Below are 22195 nucleotides of genomic sequence, written 5' to 3' on the forward strand. Positions count from 1 at the left end.
GTAGGTTAGGACTTTTGGCATATCCTCCATTCTGTCATTGAATTGCATAAATTGAACTCAACAGGTCAGATTGAACAGTGAATGAACCATTACTGCCCTCAGATGAGTTCAGAAAAAATAGTAACCCTTGCTTATTGCAAGACAGTCTTCACTCTGGTCCTAGATTTTTAGTTAGTTTGTCCTTCAATTGATGGTGTGAAAGTCAGCCACCTCATTGTGATACAAATAACTGAATTTGCTCACACCTTCAAATTATCTTAATAGATGGAGTTAATACATATTCCATTATCTAAAACAGCAGGACACGTTTATGACGGGGCAGGTGCTTAAATTGTGAAACTCGATTCACAATTATAGGACAGCATTGTAAGGTGAAGCGCGATACAATTGTATGTGCGATGTTACAGATTTGACTGAGCTGGCTACAAGGTAAATTATTGGTGGAGAACACTGCATTCAGAGTGCAGCAGCCTACTTGCTTGCATCTTTAGCTAAAATAAACGGTGATGTTTTCTTATGGACCTCGACATGGGGTCTTGACTTTCCTCAAGAAGAACCACTTATGCCAGAATGTAAAGTTTGAAATAGTATACTTACAGTTAATAGTAGCGCCGTAAACAACTTGAAAATTAGACTGAGTAGGCTAAGATTACGACAACCGAGGGCGTTTCATGTATGTTTTAGTTTGGGAAACGACTAGTTATTGAACATCTAATCGTGCCATGTAACGTCGCAGGGGCTGGCACTGATATGTGGCCACTGCGTAGTAGTGAGGTCAGCAAGATGCGGTGCTCACGGACTACAGATGGGGCGAGTTGGCGGAGGGAACATGCAGTTAGCCAGGATGTTATGCAGAATCATCACCAACACTCCGGGGATATGTGATGCTTAATTGTTGTGAACGAATAGATGAATAACGTTCAAACTGGATTCCCTGAAGGTTTATTTTGAGATTCTGTGCATAGTTTCTTGCTGCTCTCTTGGCCAAGTAGGCACTTGACTTGATCTGGTTGGATTTATGCACTCCAGCTTTCGGATATCCTTGGAGCACGAATATTGTGAATATATGATGAAGTTTAAACCCAACCAGACGAGGATTTATGATGGCGAAGGTTTCAAGAGGCGAGCGGCATGTTTATGTTTCAAGAATGAAAAAGAGGACGAGGTATGGATGGTCGAGAGGATTAGTTTCCCGACCATAAACATGGGATAGATATTCACATGACTGACGCATCACAACACATTGGCCTATTTTACCACATTCTTTATTATCTTCCAGATCTTGTATAGAAAACCTTGAGTAAACGTTCCATATAAATTGATTTTGTCTACCTCTGTGACAAAATCCTAAGTGGCACTAGTCATGGGAGAGAACTTCACAGGGTGGGTGGGGTAGGTCTGTTGATAAACAGTGTGTGTGCAAGAGCAAGAGAAAGTAAGAAATACAGGGAGAGAGAAAGACAGTTATTGTTAAATGGAAGTCCAGCTTCATGGGAATCAGCTATAAATGCACAAACATCTGACCTATAAAATGATATGCTTATGAGAGCTCATGGACATCCTGGCAGTCACTCTCTGACAACACTGGTCCGTATGTCATCGCTGTCATGTAATTTCCAGTGATACAGAAAGAGGAATAATGCATGCTTAGATGCCACTTAGACTTTTATAGTTTTTTCAACATCAAAGTTTCATTGACATGGATAAGCTATGCTTTCTCGGGCCATGGTTTTAATAAACAAATAAACAAAAACAACTGTGCCCAATTGGAAACAGGGTGAGACTTAGGCTACTGTATTTGGGCATATAGTTTACCACCTTTTTGGACCTATAATCACGTTTCCATCCAACCATTTCATGCAGATGAATTACCTGACTCGTGAAAAAAACATCAGTAGATGTGAAAATGCAATGGAAACCCATTTCAATAGGTACATGGGGATTTCACTGCAAAAGTTATTTTTAAGTGCACAACGTCGTCATGCACATCCTTTTATCAGCAAAAAGTCAGTTTGATGGAAACGTATCTGGTGGCAAAATGTGCATATTGTTTTATGCAGATTTTAGAATATTCGTATGAAAATCTGTCACAAATTGGATGGAAACCTAGCTATCAAAACCAAATCAAATTTTATTGGTCACATACACATATTTAGCAGCGAAATGCTTGTGTTCTTAGCTCCAAAAGTTCAGTAGTATTTAAGAATTCACAACAATACATACATCTAAAAGTAAAATAATGGAATTAAGAAATATATCAATATTAGGATGAGCAATGTCGGTGTGGCATTGGTGTAGGCCATCATTGTAAATAAGAATTTGTTCTTAACTGACTTGCCTAGTTAAATAAAGGTAAAATAAATAAAACATTGACTAGAATACAGTATATAAAAATGAAATGAGTAAAACATTATGTAAACATTATTAAAGTGACTAGTGTTCCATGTCTATATACATAGGGCAGCAGCCTTTAAGGTGCAGGGTTGAGTAACCGGGTGGTAGCCGGCTAGTGATGGCTATTTAACAGTCTGAAGGCCTTGAGATAGAAGCTTTTTTCAGTCTCGGTCCCAGCTTTGATGCACCTGTACTGACCCCGCCTTCTGGATGATAGCATTCAACACCATAGTACCCTCCAAGCTCATCATTAAGCTCAAGGTCCTGGGTCTGAACCCCGCCCTGTGCAACTGGGTCCTGGACTTCCTGACGGGCCGCCCCCAGGTGGTGAAGGTAGGAAACAACATCTCCACTTCGCTGATCCTCAACACTGGGGCCCCACAAGGGTGCGTGCTCAGCCCCCTCCTGTACTCCCTGTTCACCCATGACTGCGTGGCCAAGCACGCCTCCAACTCAATCATCAAGTTTGCAGACGACACAACAGTAGTAGGCTTGATTGGTGAGGGCCCTGGCGGTGAGGGCCCTGGCGGAGTGGTGTCAGGAAAATAACCTCTCACTCAACATTAACAAAACAAAGGAGATGATCGTGGACTTCAGGAAACAGCAGAGGGTGCACCCCCCTATCCACATCGACGGGACCGCAGTGGAGAAGGTGGAAAGCTTCAAGTTCCTTGGCATACACATCACCGACAAACTGAAATGGTCCACCCATGCAGACAGTGTGGTGAAGAAGGCGCAACAGAGCCTCTTCAACCTCAGGAGGCTGAAGAAATGTGGCTTATCACCTAAAACCCTCACAAACTTTTACAGATGCACAATTGAGAGCATCCTGTCGGGCTGTATCACCGCCTGGTACGGCAACTGTACCGCCCACAACCGCAGGGCTCTCCAGAGGGTGGTGCGGTCTGCCGAACGCATTTCCGGGGGCAAACTACCCGCCCTCCAAGACACATACAGCACCCAATGTCACAGGAAGGCCAAAAAGATCATCAAGGACATCAACCACCCGAGCCACTGCCTGTTCACCCCGCTATCATCCAGAAGGCGAGGTCAGTACAGGTGCATCAAAGCTGGGACCGAGAGAATGAAAAACAGCTTCTATCTCAAGGCCATCAGACTGTTAAATAGCCATCACTAGCACATTAGAGGCTGCTGCTGCCTGTTGAAATCACTGGCCACTTTAAGAAATGGAACACTAGTCACTTTAATAATGTTTACATATCTTGCACTACTCATCTCATATGTATATACTGCATTCTATTCTATAATATTCTTCTGTATCTTAGTCCATGCCGCTCTGTCATTGCTTGTCCATATATGTATATATTCTTAAATCCCATTCCTTACTTTTTTGGGTGTATTGGGTATATGTTGTGAAATTGGTAGATATTACTACACTGTCGGAGCTAGAAGCACAAGCATTTCGCTACACCCGCTATAACATCTGCTAAACACGTGTATGTGACAAATAACATTTGATTTGATTTGATTTGAACAGGCCGTGGCTCGAGTGGTTGATGTCCTTGATGATCTTTTTGTCCTTCCTGTGACATCGGGTGCTGTAAAAGTTTGTGAGGGTTTTAGGGGCATAGCCAAATTTCTTCAGCCTCCTGAGGTTGAAGAGGCACTGTTGCGCCTTTTTCACCACACTGTCTGTGTGGGTGGACTATTTCAGATTGTCAGTGATGTGTACGCCAAGAAACGTTAAGCTTTTTACCTTCTCCACTGCGGCCCCGTCGATATGGATAGGGCCGTGCTCCCTCTGCTGTTTCCTGAAGTCCATGATCAGCTCCTTCATTTTATTGACGTTGAGGGAGAGGTAATTTTTCCTGGCACCACTCCGCCAGGGCCCTCACCTCCTCCCTGTAGGCTGTCTCGTCATTGTTGGTAATCAGGCATACTACTGTTGTGTCGTCTGCAAACTTGATGATTGAGTTGGAGGCGTGCGTGGCCACGCAGTCATGGGTGAACAGGGAGTACATGAGGGGGCTGAGCACGCACTCTTGTGGGGCCCCAATGTTGCGGAACAGTGTAGTGGAGGTGTTGTTTCCTACCTTCACCACCTGGCGGCGGCCCGTCAGGAAGTCCAGGACCCAGTTACACAGGGTGGGGTTCAGACCCAGGGCCCCGAGCTTAATGATGAGCTTGGAGGGTAGTATGGTGTTGAATGCTGAGCAATAGCCAATGAACAGCATTCTTACATAGGTATTCTTCTTGTCCAGATGGGATTGGGCAGTGTGCAGTGCGATGGCGATTGCATCGTCTGTGGATCTATTGGGGCGGTATGCAAATTTCAGTGGGTCTAGGGTGTCAGGTAAGGTGGAGGTGATATGATCCTTAACTAGCCTCTCAAAGCACTTAATGATGACAGAAGTGAGTGCTACGGGGTGATAGTCATTTAGTTCAGTTACCTTTGCTTTCTTGGATACAGGAACAATGGTGGACATCTTCAAGCAAGTGGGGACAGCAGACTGGGATAGGGAGAGATTGAATATGTCCATAAACACTCCAGCCAGCTGGTCTGCGCATGCTCTGAGGACGCGGCTAGGGATGCCGTCTGGGCTCTTAAATGTCTTACTCACGTCGGTCACAGAGAACGAGAGTACTTCCTGTTTGAGTTTCTGCCTATAGGAAGGGAGGAGCAGAATGGAGTCGTGTTCTGATTGGCCGAAGGGAGGGCGGGGGGAGGGCCTTGTAGCCATCCCGGAAGGGAGAGTAACAATGGTCGAGAGTTTTTGAAGTGCGAGTACTACAGGCAATGTGTTGATAGAACTTCGAGAGAGTTTTCCTCAAATTTGCTTTGTTAAAATCCGCAGCTACAATAAATGCTGCCTCAGAATATGTGGTTTCCAGTTTGCACAAAGTCCAGTGTAGTTCCTTGAGGGCCGTCGTGGTATCAGCTTGAGGGGGAATATACACGGCTGTGACTATAACCGGAAATAATTATCTTGGGAGGTAATACGGTCTGAATTTGATTGTGAGGTATTCTAGGTCGGGTGAACAAAAGGACTTGAGTTCCTGTACGTTATCACAATCACACCATGAGTAGTTAATCATGAAACATACACCTCCACCTTTCTTCTTCCCGGAGAGTTCTTTATTCCTGTATGCGTGATGTACTGAGTACCCAGCTGGCTGTATGGATGGGGACAGCATGTCCGGAGAGAGCCATGATTCCGTGAAACAGTATGTTACAGTCCCTGATGTCTCTGTGGAAGGAGATCCTCGCCCTGAGCTTGTCTACTTTATTGTCCAGGGACTGAACATTAGCAAGTTATATACTCGGAAGCGGTGGATAGTGTGCATGCCTCCTGAGTCGGACTAGAAGTCCACTCCGAATACCTCTTCTCCGCCGGCGGTGTCTTGGAGCAGCCTCTGGGATAAGTTCAATTGCCCTGGGGGGTTCGATTAGGTAAAGTTGTATTTCTGGTCATAATGCTGGTGAGTTACCACCGCTCTGATATCCAAAAGTTATTTCCGGCTGTATGTAATAACACAAAAAACATTCTGGGCTAATAATGTAAGAAGAAAAAAAATACTGCAAAGTTGCTTAGGAGCTAGAAGCAGAGCTGCCATGTCTGTCGGCGCCATCATTGAGGATCACATAAGGCTAGCATGCTGTAATTGCATTCTGAAGCTGGAATAGGGGTTGTCCTGTTCCTTTGGATTGATTTCAAGCTATAATCACTTGTCTCCAAAATATGATAGCCGGGAAATAGACAAAAACCTCCAGGGGTCCAAGACACAACGTCCGAAGAACCTTCAGGGGACCATGACGCAACATCCCAAGAAAGTCCTAAAAACGTCCTCAGGGATATCCCTGGGACAAACCGGAAACTAGACAAAACCGCAAGGGAATCATGACACAACATCCTGACCATTTCATAGCGACATATTATAAACATCACTGTAGATTTAGACGTATTCGTCGCCCATCTTTTGTTATGTCTCGTGGGCTTCATGACCACGTCTATATAACAATTCAATAATGATGATACGGTGGACGGGAATCAGTTCAACCATTTATCTAGAACAGTAGTCAGCAACCGGTCGATCCAAGGCATTCCTAGTCGATAGCCAAACATTTCTGTAAAAAAAACAACGATAAAGCCTTGCGTTCCTATTTTATTTATTTGTCTCGCGCTGTTGGATGTAGCTGCCCCCGATTTCAGCTGTCCTTCGTGCCGGGTAGGCGAAGTGTTCCCATTTTGAACCATTTCATGTGTCTGAAGGTACAAACTCTTCCTTCCCGGTGGACCCGGAGAGCAAGGCAAGTGCACTATAGGTCCAACGCTGGCCAATCGGATGTCTCAGAATACCGTGTCTGCAGTAACGTAGCAGGCGTAAAAGAAAGCTATAGCAAAATTGAGATTTCAAAACTTTTAAAACCCTAACTAGAGAGACTGTCAACAAATACAGCAAAGAGCTGCTGTTTTTACGAGTGAGTTCATGTTTTTACTCAACACTGTCAACACTTATAAGCCATAAAATGCGTGTTCTTCCTACCACTCCCACTCGCGCTACAACCAGCAACGCAGCTGTAATGAGTGAGTAGGAAAGTGTATCATAGGCTTGTGTTGTTATTATTAGCGGCTTGGATCATTTTCAATATCAAGGAATATTTCTTTGTTCATAGGAGTAACAACATGAATTTGTGCATGAGTTTCGCTATCAGCTGGAAGACGGTGTCCCTTTTTGGTCAGTGTCAGCGGAGGAAAGGGAGAGCGGAGGGACGTTGAGAGACCCTCAGTCTGCTGCTCTCCCTCCGAGGAGACTGACCATCAGATGCAGGCACCATCAGCCCAGTAAAATAAAAAGCTAATTTTTAAATGTATGCTCACTCAGCTGTGCCTCACAAGTAGTACAACAACTGATATATTACCAGTGTGCTCATATAGCCTACCTCAAATTTTGAAATATAATTTTTAAGAATGGTCCGAACAACAATGCATTGGCAGAGCAATTCAAGCAAAGCCAATATGCGGTGATCATGTATTGGGCCTATAGCTTACTGTACAAACCTCCATTGCTACAGTAATGTTTTTAATAGGTTAATGTTGCATAGGCTTACGTTTTTAAGTCATGTTAAAAAGAAATCGGAGCGGTATATCTCGGCTTGCATCTTGACTCAGAAAGTGATCTTGACTCAGAAAAGGATGGTGACCACTGATCTAGAACGTGCTCGGTCTACAATATACAACACCCATGATGCTCTGAGGCACAACCCCAATACACAACAGTCACCACCAGTGGCTTGTATTCATGGATGCCAAGGGAATCCAGGCTTCCCAAAATATTTCAAAATTATTATAGATTTTTTAAAATAATCTTTAGTCTCTGTGTTTTCATAATTTTCTGTCAGTTCGCAAGTGACTGAATCTCACCTGATAATTCATCAGAGCGAGGGAAACAGCACCCCTCTGTCTCAGTATTTGTAGCCCATGTATCTGATGCTGTCTGGACCAAAAGAGTATAACATGTTGCCGCCGTAGCATTTGATTGATTGAAGCCAGCAAGCATTTGGCCTCCCTTGATTAAAGAATTATGAAAGAATTAGCCAATCCGCGTTGAGCTGAGCTCAACTGTGAGTTGTCCTGGTGCAGCAAAACGCCTCCCAGTTTAGATTTGGCTTCATACCAATCAAATCACATCCTAAGCATAATGTCATTTTCATTTCTGGTCTGCTTGTGTTGATGTCCTGCAGTAGCTAGCTTTCTAAATCGGCCCTTTCCTAAGCTGTGGATGGAGATGGGGATTTGGACTTGTGGTTTTGACTTAATTCTTTGTACATGCCAATGATTTTGACGGCAATTCTGATCTAACCATAAATTAATATGTTGTGCCACTGGCCTGAAACATTGAAGTTCAATATGTAGCCTAGATGTAGCCTAGTTGGCTCACATTAACTAGCTAGCTAACTTAGCTGGTTCATTTTTGCCCATGCAAGGATGTTAGGCTAGCAAGCATTTTAGCTAGGTAGCCTATGACAACAAAAACTAAAAGTGTACTGCATGACAGAGCCATAGACCGTTTTGCCAACATGAATGACAGGAGGATGGCATTGGCATTCAACCAGTCTACAGGTAGGGTGCGTCAACATGTTTTGTTTTACTTGCGCACACACACACACACACCGAAATCTGTACCATTGACAGCCACATGATATTTAGCAACATTGATTGGACTAAATCATTTTTGGTATCTTTAAGTTTGTTTTCAGTGTATTAAACTAAGCATACAGTGGGGAGAACAAGTATTTGATACACTGCTGATTTTGCAGGTTTTCCTACTTACAAAGCATGTAGAAGTCTGTAATTTTTATCATAGGTACACTTCAACTGTGAGAGACGGAATCTAAAACAAAAATCCAGAAAATCACATTGTATGATTTTTAAGTAATTAATTTGCATTTTATTGCATGACATAAGTATTTGATACATCAGAAAAGCAGAACTTAATATTTGGTACAGAAACCTTTGTTTGCAATTACAGAGATCATACATTTCCTGTAGGTCTTGACCAGGTTTGCACACACTGCAGCAGGGATTTTGGCCCACTCCTCCATACAAACCTTCTCCAGATCCTTCAGGTTTCGGGGCTGTCGCTGGGCAATACGGACTTTCAGCTCCCTCCAAAGATTTTCTATTGGGTTCAGGTCTGGAGACTGGCTAGGCCACTCCAGGACCTTGAGATGCTTCTTACGGAGCCACTCCTTAGTTGCCCTGGCTGTGTGTTTCGGGTCGTTGTCATGCTGGAAGACCCAGCCACGACCCATCTTCAATGCTCTTACTGAGGGAAGGAGGTTGTTGGCCAAGATCTCGCGATACATGGCCCCATCCATCCTCCCCTCAATACGGTGCAGTCGTCCTGTCCCCTTTGCAGAAAAGCATCCCCAAAGAATGATGTTTCCACCTCCATGCTTCACGGTTGGGATGGTGTTCTTGGGGTTGTACTCATCCTTCTTCTTCCTCCAAATACGGCAAGTGGAGTTTAGACGAAAAAGCTCTATTTTTGTCTCATCAGAACACATGACCTTCTCCCATTCCTCCTCCGGATCATCCAGATGGTCATTGGCAAACTTCAGAAGGGCCTGGACATGCGCTGGCTTGAGCAGGGGGACCTTGCGTGCGCTGCAGGATTTTAATCCATGACGGCGTAGTGTGTTACTAATGGGTTTCTTTGAGACTGTGGTCCCAGCTCTCTTCAGGTCATTGACCAGATCCTGCCGTGTAGTTCTGGGCTGATCCCTCACCTTCCTCATGATCATTGATGCCCCACGAGGTGAGATCTTGCATGGAGCCCCAGACCGAGGGTGATTGACCGTCATCTTGAACTTTTTCAATTTTCTAATAATTGCGCCAACAGTTGTTTCCTTCTCACCAAGCTGCTTGCCTATTGTCCTGTAGCCCATCCCAGCCTTGTGCAGGTCTACAATTTTATCCCTGATGTCCTTACACAGCTCTCTGGTCTTGGCCATTGTGGAGAGGTTGGAGTCTGTTTGATTGAGTGTGTGGACAGGTGTCTTTTATACAGGTAACAAGTTCAAACAGGTGCAGTTAATACAGGTAATGAGTGGAGAACAGGAGGGCTTCTTAAAGAAAAACTAACAGGTCTGTGAGAGTCGGAATTCTTACTGGTTGGTAGGTGATCAAATACTTATGTCATGCAATAAAATGCAAATTAATTACTTAAAAATCATACAATGTGATTTTCTGGATTTTTGTTTTAGATTCTGTCTCTCACAGTTGAAGTGTACCTATGACAAAAAGTATAGTCTATAATTTTAATGGTAGGTTTATTTGAACAGTGAGAGACAGAATAACAACAAAAAAATCCAGAAAAACGAATGTAAAAAATGTTATAAATTGATTTGCATTTTAATGAGGGAAATAAGTATTTGACCCCTCTGCAAAACATGACTTAGTACTTGGTGGCAAAACCCTTGTTGGCAATCACAGAGGTCAGACGTTTCTTGTAGTTGGCCACCAGGTTTGCACACATCTCAGGAGGGATTTTGTTCCACTCCTCTTTGCAGATCTTCTCCAAGTCATTAAGGTTTCGAGCCTGACGTTTGGCAACTCGAACCTTCAGCTCCCTCCACAGATTTTCTATGGGATTAAGGTCTGGAGACTGGCTAGGCCACTCCAGGTCCTTAATGTGCTTCTTCTTGAGCCACTCTTTTGTTGCCTTGGCCATGTGTTTTGGGTCATTGTCATGCTGGAATACCCATCCACGACCCATTTTCAATGCCCTGGCTGAGGGAAGGAGGTTCTCACCCAAGATTTGACGGTACATGGCCCCGTCTATCGTCCCTTTGATGCGGTGAAGTTGTCCTGTCCCCTTAGCAGAAAAACACCCCCAAAGCATAATGTTTCCACCTCCATGTTTGACGGTGGGGATGGTGTTCTTGGGGTCATAGGCAGCATTCCTCCTCCTCCAAACACGGCGAGTTGAGTTGATGCCAAAGAGCTCGATTTTGGTCTCATCTGACCACAACACTTTCACCCAGTTCTCCTCTGAATCATTCAGATGTTCATTGGCAAACTTCAGACGGGCCTGTATATGTGCTTTCTTGAGCAGGGGGACCTTGCGGGCGCTGCAGGATTTCAGTCCTTCATGGCGTAGTGTGTTACCAATTGTTTTCTTGGTGACTATGGTCCCAGCTGCCTTGAGATCATTGACAAGATCCTCCCGTGTAGTTCTGGGCTGATTCCTCACCGTTCTCATGATCATTGCAACTCCACGAGGTGAGATCTTGCATGGAGCCCCAGGCCGAGGGAGATTGACAGTTATTTTGTGTTTCTTCCACACCTGGGAGCCAGAAATCTTTCTGATTGAGAGGGGGTCAAATACTTATTTCCCTCATTAAAATGCAAATCAATTTATAACATTTTTGACATGTGTTTTTCTGGATTTTGTTGTTGTTATTCTGTCTCTCACTGTTCAAATAACCTACCATTAAAATTATAGACTGATCATTTCTTTGTCAGTGGGCAAACTTACAAAATCAGCAGGGGATCAAATACTTTTTTCCCTCACTGTATATTGATGATGATTAAATGTTTAAGTTGAAATGGTGCTGGAATAGCGGAGGCAGTGCTCCTGTTGTCTTTGTGCTGACTTGCGGTAACTCTGTGGTTCTAAATCAGTAGTTGTTTAGTAAACTGTCAAAAACATTAGCTTGACCATGCTGCAGGTGATGTAATACACACACTGTTTAGGACTTAACATGGGACTGAAGGGGTAAGAGAGGGGGCATCTTGGATCATGACTGCTCTGCCTGGTGACAAGACCCCGTCTCTCAGGCCTGCATGTGATTGGGAGAGCCAGGGGGGCGAGGGATGAGTGTTACACTATGTGCTAAATACCCTATCAGGTGCAATTTATAGAAACACTGGGGCAGAGGCAATAGCTGTCCCCTGGGTCATTCCACCTCAAGAAGCACAAGAATTAGGATTTCGACACCAGATTGTTCTGATATCGTTACTGTTGTTAAAAACAGATAAGCTTAGCATTCCTGCAACATTATTTTGTTGAAATATAATTTGATCTCTGAGAAATTAAGCTAATTGATCACCCAAATTTTATTTAGAGGATTCATATAATATTTAATAAATATTGTACCTAACATCCGATTTGGACCCAACCTTTTTCTAACAATGAGTTATACATGAAGAATCCAAAGAAATGGTCAAAGCCACCTAGCGATTACAGATGTGAGTCTTTCTGGGTAAGTCTCTAAGAGCTTTCCACACCTGGATTGTGGGACATTTGCACATTATTATTTTCAAAATGCTTCCAGCTCTGTCAAATTGGTTGTTGATCATTGCTAGACAACCATCTTCAGGTCTTGCCATAGATTTTCAAGTAGATTTAAGTCAAAACTGAAACTCGGCCACTCAGGAACATTCACTGTCTTCTTGGTAAGCAACTCCAGTGTAGATTTGGCCTTGTGTTTTAGGTTATTGTCCTGCTGAAAGGTGAATTAATCTCCCAGTGTCTGGTGAAAGAAGACTGAACCAAGTTTTCCTTTAGAACTTTGCCTGTGCTTAGCTCCATTCTGTTTCTTTTTTATCCTGAAAAACGATTACAAGCATACCCATAAAATTATGCAGAAGCCACCACTATGCTTGAAAATATGGAGAGTGGTAGTCAGTAATGTGTTGAATTGGATTTGCCCCAAACATAACACTTTGTATTCAGGAAAAAAAGTGAATTGCTTTGCCACATTTTGTGCACTATTAGTTTAGTGCCTTGTTGCAAACAGGATGCATGTTTTGGAATATTTTTATTCTGTACAGGTTTCCTTCTTTTCACTTTGTCATTTAGGTTAGTATTGTGGAGAAACTGCAATGTTGTTGATCCATCCTCAGTTTTCTCTTATCACAGCCATTAAACTCTGAAACTGTTTTAAAATCACCATTGGCCTCATGGTGAAATCCCTTAGCTGTTTCCTTCCTCTCCGGCAACTGAGTTAGGAAGGATGACTGTATCCTTGTAGTGACTGGGAGTATTGATACACCATCCAAAGAGCAGTTAATAACTTCTCCATGCTCAAAGGGATATTCAATGTCTGCTTTTTTATTCACCCATACACCAATAGGTGCCCTTCTGTGCGAGACATAGGAAAACCTCCCTGGTCTTTGTGGTTGAATCTGTGTTTGAAATTCACTGCTCGACTGAAGGACCTTAGTGGTAGTCATTCAAAAATTATGTTTAACACTATTATTTCACACAGAGTGAGTCCATGCAACTTATTATGTGACTTGTTAAGACATTATGGGGTATGGTGTGTAGGCCAGTGACAAAAAATATACATATATTTTAAATTCAGGCTGTAAAACAATAAAATGTGGAAAAAGTCAAGAGGTGTGAATACTTTCTGAAGGCACTGTATGTCAAGACCCATTATATAAATAAATATGCGGGGCATATAAACAGTGTAACTAAAATACAATGTATAGTAGAAATATTAGAATGAGCTATGACGTGGATACAGTATTTAAATGCACAGTGTGAAACAGGAAGTGTCCAGTGGTTCAATGACTCCATAACGTGACAGTACCATTGGCTGTGTGTGTGTATGTGAGTGTGTTTGTGAGTATGAGGTGTGTGTGTGTGTGTGTATTGTGTGAATAAGTGTGCATCACATGCAAACAAAAGCATGGATTGCTGTCATACCTGGTCCGTAGACTGCTTAAAAAAACGCTCATTTTGTCAACTATCCCTTCAACAATGGGGGGGGGGGGTTTAAAAAAAAAAAATCACCTAATAGCAAGAACAGCACCATCTAGTGATCAGAACCTGATAATACCAGGATGTAGGATGGGCCATGAACCCAACAACTTCAATGACTAATTTATCTGAACAGGGGGGAAAAAACATCACCAAATTCACTGAGAATACATTACATAGGATGAAGAACCAATACTCCGAGCTTCAGCTCCATACTACTTGTCAAACGTAGAAAACTGATACTATATACTCGTTGTTGGGGTGGGATTGGCATAGGGTGTGGGTGGTCCGTGGTTGGCTTTTGACCACTTCTATGGATTCCTCATGTCTTACGCATTGTTAAAAAAAATGGATGTTAGGTACTATCATTATTGAATATTATATGAATCCTACAAATTAAAATGGCCAGTTTGGGTGCAATCAATTAGCTTAATTTCTTCGAGATCAAATTATATTTAAACAAAATAATGTTTCTGGAATGCTTATCTTATCCGTTTCTAACTTTCAGAACAATCTGAGATGGTGGATGTCATAGCTTGCTGAAATGACATGGAATGAACCCCCTGTCAGATTCACTCTCCCACCTCTCCCCTCTCTCACCTAGGCTCTCTCTTTTACTTGTTCTCTCTATCCACCCCTCCCCTTTCTTTCTCTCTCTCTCACTCTCTCACCCATTCTTTCTTTAGTAAGCTATGGTATTCATCTCTAGTAGGTTATATTGTCTTTGATTTCCTGTGTGGTGTTTCACACTGTCTGTGGTAGGCTATCCATCCAATCTGCATGCCTGCTTTACAATCCCTTCTCCAAGATGTCAGTAAACTCTCCAGAGAGGAGGCCAGAGGTCATATTCATTAGGCACCAAATGTAAGAAAACTGACTGAAACAGGGAGGGACTAAACTTGTCCAATGAGAAATGCTCATTTTAGGTTTTCGCTACAAAATGTTGTGCCCTCATGAATACGGCCCAGCAGACCAGGTGGACAGGAACAAGTCTGGGAACAGGTGCTAGACAAGAAGAGGAAGTTAGTGTTGTTGTTGGATCCAGACAACAGGATCCTCAGATTCCTTCCCCGAACTTAACTGTAGGAGACCTTAGCTGAGACGTTGTAAGTTGGCAGGGTGACAGAGTGTGTATATTATTCACAGTAATACAATGAAGAGGTGAGAACACAGGAAATTCCCCCTAAGTGGCATAGATCTCCATTCTCTAAGAAATATATTTCATACTGTTATGAGAATTATTTAACTAACTATTTCAGTGTCTCTGTGCGTCTCCCAAAAGGATCAAGAAACGGACACAGTCCCGGTCTGCATAGTCAGAGATGTTTATTCATTGAGAATTCTGCCATCACAATTTCAGAGTCCATCTTTTATACACACACGTCATACAAAAATCCCTCCCCTCTTTAGGCGGGCTGTTTTCCTATGCTCTCCTAACCATTAGGTCACACACACATGTTCTTATCATAGGCTGCCTTCCTTAGTTATCGCCGTCCTCACAATATCCTGCACCATATTTCATACTCCTTAAAAAGCCTAAAAGTTTCTCTCCTCCCTCTTTATCTTGGTTTCTCAGTTGTCTGTAAACAGTTTTCCTTGTCCTTTGTTGTCTGGTCTAACTCTTACTCACATTGCTAAATAATAATAATAATAATATGACATTTAGCAGACACTTTTATCCAAAGCGACTTACAGTCATGTGTGCATAAATTTTTACGTATGGGTGGTCCCGGGGATCGAACCCACTACCCTGGCGTTACAAGCGCCGTGCTCTACCAATTGAGCTACAGAAGCTCAATGTCATAGTCTTTACTGGTCCTACACTCACACATTCTAACACATTTCACACAGTTTCAGGGTGTAATAATTAGTCATTAATAATTATTCTATCACATACATGCATCTGAGGAGCCATTTTCATTCAGAGATGGGTACATTAGATTTGTAGCTTCCCCCGTAGAATAGATTTTACACTTCTTTAAAAGACAGACACAAAGACAGTTTGGTGCTAAATAAAGATGCATAGCATTTTACTATCAGGAGGAAAAACAGTCACAGCCACAATTTATTGCAGTAACAAAGGCTATGATAAAAATCCTTGCAATTAATTAAATTAAATCGCCCTGCCAAGTTGAGCTGTTTTACCATAAGTAGGTAGCCTGGTTAAGCCAGACTGAACGCTGCACTCACCATTGTTTCAGTTCAAGTGAAACAACGATGAAACATACCGAAATCAGTGGATTCCAGGCTCATAAGTAGTTGCAGTAATGTGAGCTTGTTTACGGTTTTCTTCCCACTGAAACTTGACAAGGCCGTCACACTGGTGTGTTGGATCAGGGCTGGTCACTGGTCAAAGATATTCAGCTGCTCTGGTAAACTGTTGTGGTTTTCATGCAGAAAGGCAACTGCTGATCCAGTGCTTTTGCAAAACCTGTTTGGTTGTGAGTGTGCATCAGAGAGAGAGAGAGAGAGAGAGAGAGAGAGAGAGTGCATGTATGTGTGTTCTGCGTTGCATGCATGTGAATGCTTGAGAGAGTGCATGTGTGTGTAGTTTGTGCGTAAGAGTGTATGCATTGGAGTTGGGAGTGAGAGTGCTGCTGCCAATGTTTCTCCAAACATCTTGGGCTCTGGGTTTATATGTAGTTAGTGTGGGTGACACCCCTCTTTCTGTGCCAATTCTCAAAGGTAGTGTTACACACCCTGTTGCATGATAAGTATTTACTTCAATAATACCAGCCTATAAACAGCCACTCCTTGTGATCCTTTGGGTTGTAATCTTATAGTTTGCTAATTCACAGTTTAATCTTTCCAAGGTTCTCTGGGTCTATTTTGGTCGCCCGATAACACCTAGTATTTCTGAGATTGCAGGTTATTCTATATAAGGCAATTCCACAGTAACGGAATTGCGCTGAGATTTTTGTCTCTTTAAATGTATGCTAAACAAAAACCATTGATTTCAACGTTTTTTCAAACCATGCAACTCAATGCACAAGGCCTACTTTTAACAATTGAACATTTTACAAAAACACATTTACTGGAAGAACTGTGCAGATGCAAAGTTCGGTAACAGAATTTCGGTAAAATCTCCTTCAGTTTTTTGTGTCCACGTTTTCCCAAAACTCTTTTAAATATCTAAATTAAAATCCAACGATGTCTGCAGGATGAATGGGGTGTCAGCTATGACATGACACATTGAATTTGAAAAAATCGATTTTGGTTATTGAGCTACAGTAAGTGAAGTGGATTTACATCCGGTAATGGAATTTCATCATGGATCCCTGATCTGGACTACACAAAGGCATAATTATGGATATGAATGTCATTATCTTCATGGTGATGTATCCTAAATAGGTACACAAAGTTATAAATATGCAAAACCACCTTTGCATATTTGCTTCTTATTCTACACACTGGCTATTATTTGAGCCTTTGAGCAAGGCACTTAACCCTCATTTGCTCCAGGGGCGCCGTACTACTATGGCTGACCCTGTAAATCAACATATTTCACTGCACTTATCCGGTGTATGTGACAATAAAACATATTTATTTATTTATTTAAATGGGATCTGCCCCCAAACAAGACCAAATTTGGTTTGTCCAGACCGGACCAAATCTGAACCAATCATACATGTCTATGTTTCACAGATTGGACATCAAAGTACAACACAGTAGAGCTCAATAGAGTACAGTACAACACAGTAGAGTATAGTTCAGTACAGTACAATAAAATACAGTACATTATAGTGCACTCAACTCTAGTGTGTTCTACTGTGTACTGAACTCTATGGTACTGTACTTAACTATACTCTACTTTTCTTTACTGAACTGACACGAACTAATTGATAGGCCTACTTTTACTTGTTACTTCTGTGAACTTTCATTATCCTCCCTCATGAGGGAGAGAAATTCGAAAATATCTTAAGGATATGTGGGTTTTTGGGAATGGAATTTTAAGGCACAAGGCAATGTTTCTTAAACTTACAGAAGCCAGAACAATTTCTCCAAAACTAAATATAAGGGCTGATATTAGTTGGCAGAGGTCTTTACTTCAACATAATTGTGTTTTGATGTAGACTGAGTATACCAAACATTAGGAACACCTTCATAATATTGAGTTGCACCACTGCCTTTTGCCCTCAGAACAGCCTCAATTCGTCTGGGAATGGACTCGAAAGCGTTCCACGGGGATGCTGGCCCATGTCGATTCCAATGCTTCCCACAGTTGTGTCAAGTTGGCTGGATGTCCTTTGGGTGGTGGACCATTCATGATACACACGGGAAACTTAAAAACCCAGCAGCGTTGCAGTTCTTGACACAAACCGGTGCGCCTGGCACCTACTACCATACCCTGTAAAAAAGGCACTTAAATATTTTGTCTTGCCCATTCACCTTCTGAATGGCACACATACACAATCCATGTCTCAATTGTCTCAAGGCTTAAAAATCCTTTAACCTGTCTCCTCCCCCTACACTGATTGAAGTGGATTTAAAAAGTGACATCTATAAGGGATCATAGCTTTCACCTGCAGTCACCTGGTCAGTCTATGTCATGGAAAGAGCAGGTGTCCTTAATGTTTTGTATACTCAGAATTTTTCTGGTAGATGTTTTCTAAGACCCATTTTCCATTTGTTTGGCTGTGTACTTAAGGTCGTTGTCCTGTTGGAAGGTGAACCTTCGCCCCAGTCTGAGGTCCTGAGCGCTCTGGAGCAGGTTTTCATCAAGGATCTCTCTGTACTTTGCTCCGTTCATATTTCCCTCGATCCTGAATAGTCTCCCAGTCCCTGCCGCTGAAAAACATCCCAACAGCATGATGCTGCCACCATCATGCTTCACCGTAGGGATGGTGCGAGGTTTCCTCCAGATGTGACGCTTGGCATTCAGGCCAAAGAGTTCAATCTTGGTTTCATCAGACCAGAGAATCTTGTTTCTCATGGTCTGAGAGTCTTTAGGTGCCTTTTGGCAAACTCCAAGCGGGCTGTCATGTGCCTTTTACTGAGGAGTGGCTTCCGTCTGGCCACCCTACCATAAAGGCCTGAATGGTGGAGTGCTGCAGAGATGGTTGTCCTTCTGGAAGTTTCTCCCATCTCCACAGAGGAACTCAGAAGTTCTGTCAGAGTGACCATCGGGTTCTTGCTCCCCCTCCTTCTCCCCCGATTGCTCAGTTTGGCCAGGCGGCCAGCTCTAGGAAGAGTCTTGGTTGTTCCAAACTTCTTCCATTTAAGAATGATGGATGCCACTGTGTTCTTGGGGACCTTCAATGCTGCAGAATTTATTTGGTACCCTTCCCCAGATATATGCCTCGACACAATCCTGTCTCTGAGATCTACGGACAATTCCTTCGACCTCATTACATTTACATTTACGTCATTTAGCAGACGCTCTTATCCAGAGCGACTTACAAATTGGTGCATTCACCTAATAGCTAGTGGGATAACCACTTTACAATATGTTTTTTTCTTCTTCTTTCTTTGGGGTGGGGTAAGGGGGGGTAGAAGGATTACTTTATCCTATCCCAGGTATTCCTTAAAGAGGTGGGGTTTCAAGTGTCTCCGGAAGGTGGTGAGTGACTCCGCTGTCCTGGCGTCGTGAGGGAGCTTGTTCCACCATTGGGGTGCCAGAGCAGCGAACAGTTTTGACTGGGCTGAGCGGGAACTGTGCTTCCGCAGAGGTAGGGGGGCCAGCAGGCCAGAGGTGGATGAACGCAATGCCCTCGTTTGGGTGTAGGGACTGATCAGAGCCTGAAGGTACGGAGGTGCCGTTCCCCTCACAGCTCTGTAGGCAAGCACCATGGTCTTGTAGCAGATGCGAGCTTCAACTGGAAGCCAGTGGAGTGTGCGGAGGAGCGGGGTAACGTGAGAGAACTTGGGAAGGTTGAACACCAGACGTGCTGCGGCATTCTGGATGAGTTGTAGGGGTTTAATGGCACAGGCAGGGAGCCCAGCCAACAGCGAGTTGCAGTAATCCAGACGGGAGATGACAAGTGCCTGGATTAGGACCTGTGCCGCTTCCTGTGTAAGGCAGGGTCGTACTCTCCGAATGTTGTAGAGCATGAACCTACAGGATCGGGTCACCGCCTTGATGTTAGCGGAGAACGACAGGGTGTTGTCCAGGGTCACGCCAAGGCTCTTCGCACTCTGGGAGGAGGACACAACGGAGTTGTCAACCGTGATGGCGAGATCATGGAACGGGCAGTCCTTCCCCGGGAGGAAGAGCAGCTCCGTCTTGCCGAGGTTCAGCTTGAGGTGGTGATCCGTCATCCACACTGATATGTCTGCCAGACATGCAGAGATGCGATTCGCCACCTGGTTATCAGAAGGGGGAAAGGAGAAGATTAGTTGTGTGTCGTCTGCGTAGCAATGATAGGAGAGGCCATGTGAGGATATGACAGAGCCAAGTGACTTGGTGTATAGCGAGAATAGGAGAGGGCCTAGAACTGAGCCCTGGGGGACACGAGTGGTGAGAGCACGTGGTGCGGAGACAGATTCTCGCCACGCCACTTGGTAGGAGCGGCGACCGGTCAGGTAGGACGCAATCCAAGAGTGAGCCGCGCCGGAGATGCCCAACTCGGAGAGGGTGGAGAGGAGGATCTGATGGTTCACAGTATCAAAGGCAGCAGACAGGTCTAGAAGGACAAGAGCAGAGGAGAGAGAGTTAGCTTTAGCAGTGCGGAGAGCCTCCGTGACACAGAGAAGAGCAGTCTCAGTTGAATGACCAGTCTCGAAACCTGCCTGTTTTGGATCAAGAAGGTCATTCTGAGAGAGATAGCAAGAGAGTTGGCTAAAGACGGCACGCTCAAGAGTTTTGGAGAGAAAAGAAAGAAGGGATACTGGTCTGTAGTTGTTGACATCAGAGGGATCGAGTGTAGGTTTTTTGAGAAGGGGTGCAACTCTCGCTCTCTTGAAGACGGAAGGGACATAGCCAGCGGTCAAGGATGAGTTGATGAGCGAGGTGAGGTAAGGGAGAAGGTCACTGGAGATGGTCTGGAGAAGAGAGGAGGGGATAGGGTCAAGCTGGCAGGTTGTTGGGCGGCCGGCCGTCACAAGTCGCAAGATTTCATCTGGAGAGAGAGGGGAGAAAGAAGTCAAAGCATAGGGTAGGGCAGTGTGAGCAGGACCAGCAGTGTCATTTGACTTAACAAACGAGGATCGGATGTCGTCAACCTTCTTTACAAAATGGTTGACGAAGTCATCCACAGAGAGGGAGGAGGAGGGGGGGGGGGGATTCAGCAGGGAGGAGAAGGTGGCAAAGAGCTTCCTAGGGTTAGAGGCAGATGCTTGGAATTTAGAGTGGTAGAAAGTGACTTTAGCAGCAGAAACAGAGGAAGAATATGTAGAGAGGAGGGAGTGAAAAGATGCCATGGCTCATGGCTTGGTTTTTGCTCTGACATGCACTGTCAATTGTGGGACCTTATATAGACAGGTGGTGCCTTTCCAAATCATCAGAAACAGCTCAAGGATGATCAATGGAAACAGGATGCACTTGAGCTCAATTTCGAGTCTCATAGCAAAGGGTCTGAATACTTATGTAAATAACGTATTTCTGTTTTTTATTTTTAATACATTTGCAAACATTTCTAAAAACCTGTTTTTGCTTTGTCATTACGGGGTATTGTGTGTAGATTGATGATATTTTGTTTTTGAATATGGCAGTAACGTAACAAAATGTGGAAAAAGTCAAGGGGTCTGAAAACTTTCCGAATGCACTGTATGTCTTAATTTCTCAAAAATATATTAATGTGGGATCCAGACACTGTGGGTAGATCCCCTTACCTGTACCCTGCTGCCATCTGACTCTAAGCCACCTGTTGTTAAATGCCATGGTTATAGACCTGGGCATGGGTGGGCATGTGATTGGCACAGAGCTGAACTGGGGTTTCTTCCGCTGGCAGCTTTGCCCATCATGGACCCCCCTCACCCTGGAAGGTACTGCTTCTGGTGTCAGATATACTATACGACAAACTGTATATGTCAATGGTCAGATACCCAGATGAAGGCTGTACTGCTGATCAATGTGTTGGTTAATATATGATATAAAGATGCATTTTATATCCATTGTTTTCCTCAAATGAAAATCATTCTACATTTTTTACATTTTAGTTCTTTAGCAGATGCTCTCATCCAGAGCGACTTACAGTTAGTGCATTCATCTTAAGATAGCTAGGTGGGACAACCACATATCACAGTCATAGTAAGTAAAACATTTCTCAAAGTAGCCATCAGCAAAGTCAGAGCTAGTAAGGTATAGGTTTAGACTCCCACACATCCAGTTTATCCCTCAATTCATGCACCTTTGTTGGACTTTGAGGTAGTGTAGTTAGGTAACTCCCACTGGCCAGAAACTAGAGGCTTGTGGGCCAGATGTGGCCTACTATTTGAGTATCATCAAATAGTCTTTGGCCTTTGCAGGTGTTGCTGGTGAGCAGCAGTCGGCACCCAGACCAGTGGATCGTCCCAGGAGGAGGGATGGAGCCTGAGGAGGAGCCGTGTGGAGCTGCAGTCAGAGAGGTGTATGAAGAGGTGAGCCCACCCATATACATTTTGTTATCCTAATCATCTATCTGCAATG

General features: G+C 43.6%; 1 protein-coding gene across 1 annotated transcript in view; it reads left to right on the forward strand.

Moving 5' to 3' along the window:
* Positions 1 to 857: 857 nt before the first annotated feature.
* The window catches only part of LOC311136733 (diphosphoinositol polyphosphate phosphohydrolase 3-beta-like), a 30322-nt gene continuing 8984 nt past the window's right edge, over positions 858 to 22195 (forward strand). The window contains exons 1-2 of the mRNA XM_084171001.1: positions 858 to 1165; positions 22036 to 22146. Coding sequence (XP_084027127.1) covers positions 1019 to 1165; positions 22036 to 22146 — 258 coding nt within the window. The 5' untranslated portion in view covers positions 858 to 1018. The remainder of the gene's footprint in view (positions 1166 to 22035; positions 22147 to 22195) is intronic.

Source organism: Coregonus lavaretus, assembly GCF_964263955.1.
Source record: "Coregonus lavaretus genome assembly, chromosome: 11".
Taxonomy (NCBI): Eukaryota; Metazoa; Chordata; class Actinopteri; order Salmoniformes; family Salmonidae; genus Coregonus; species Coregonus lavaretus.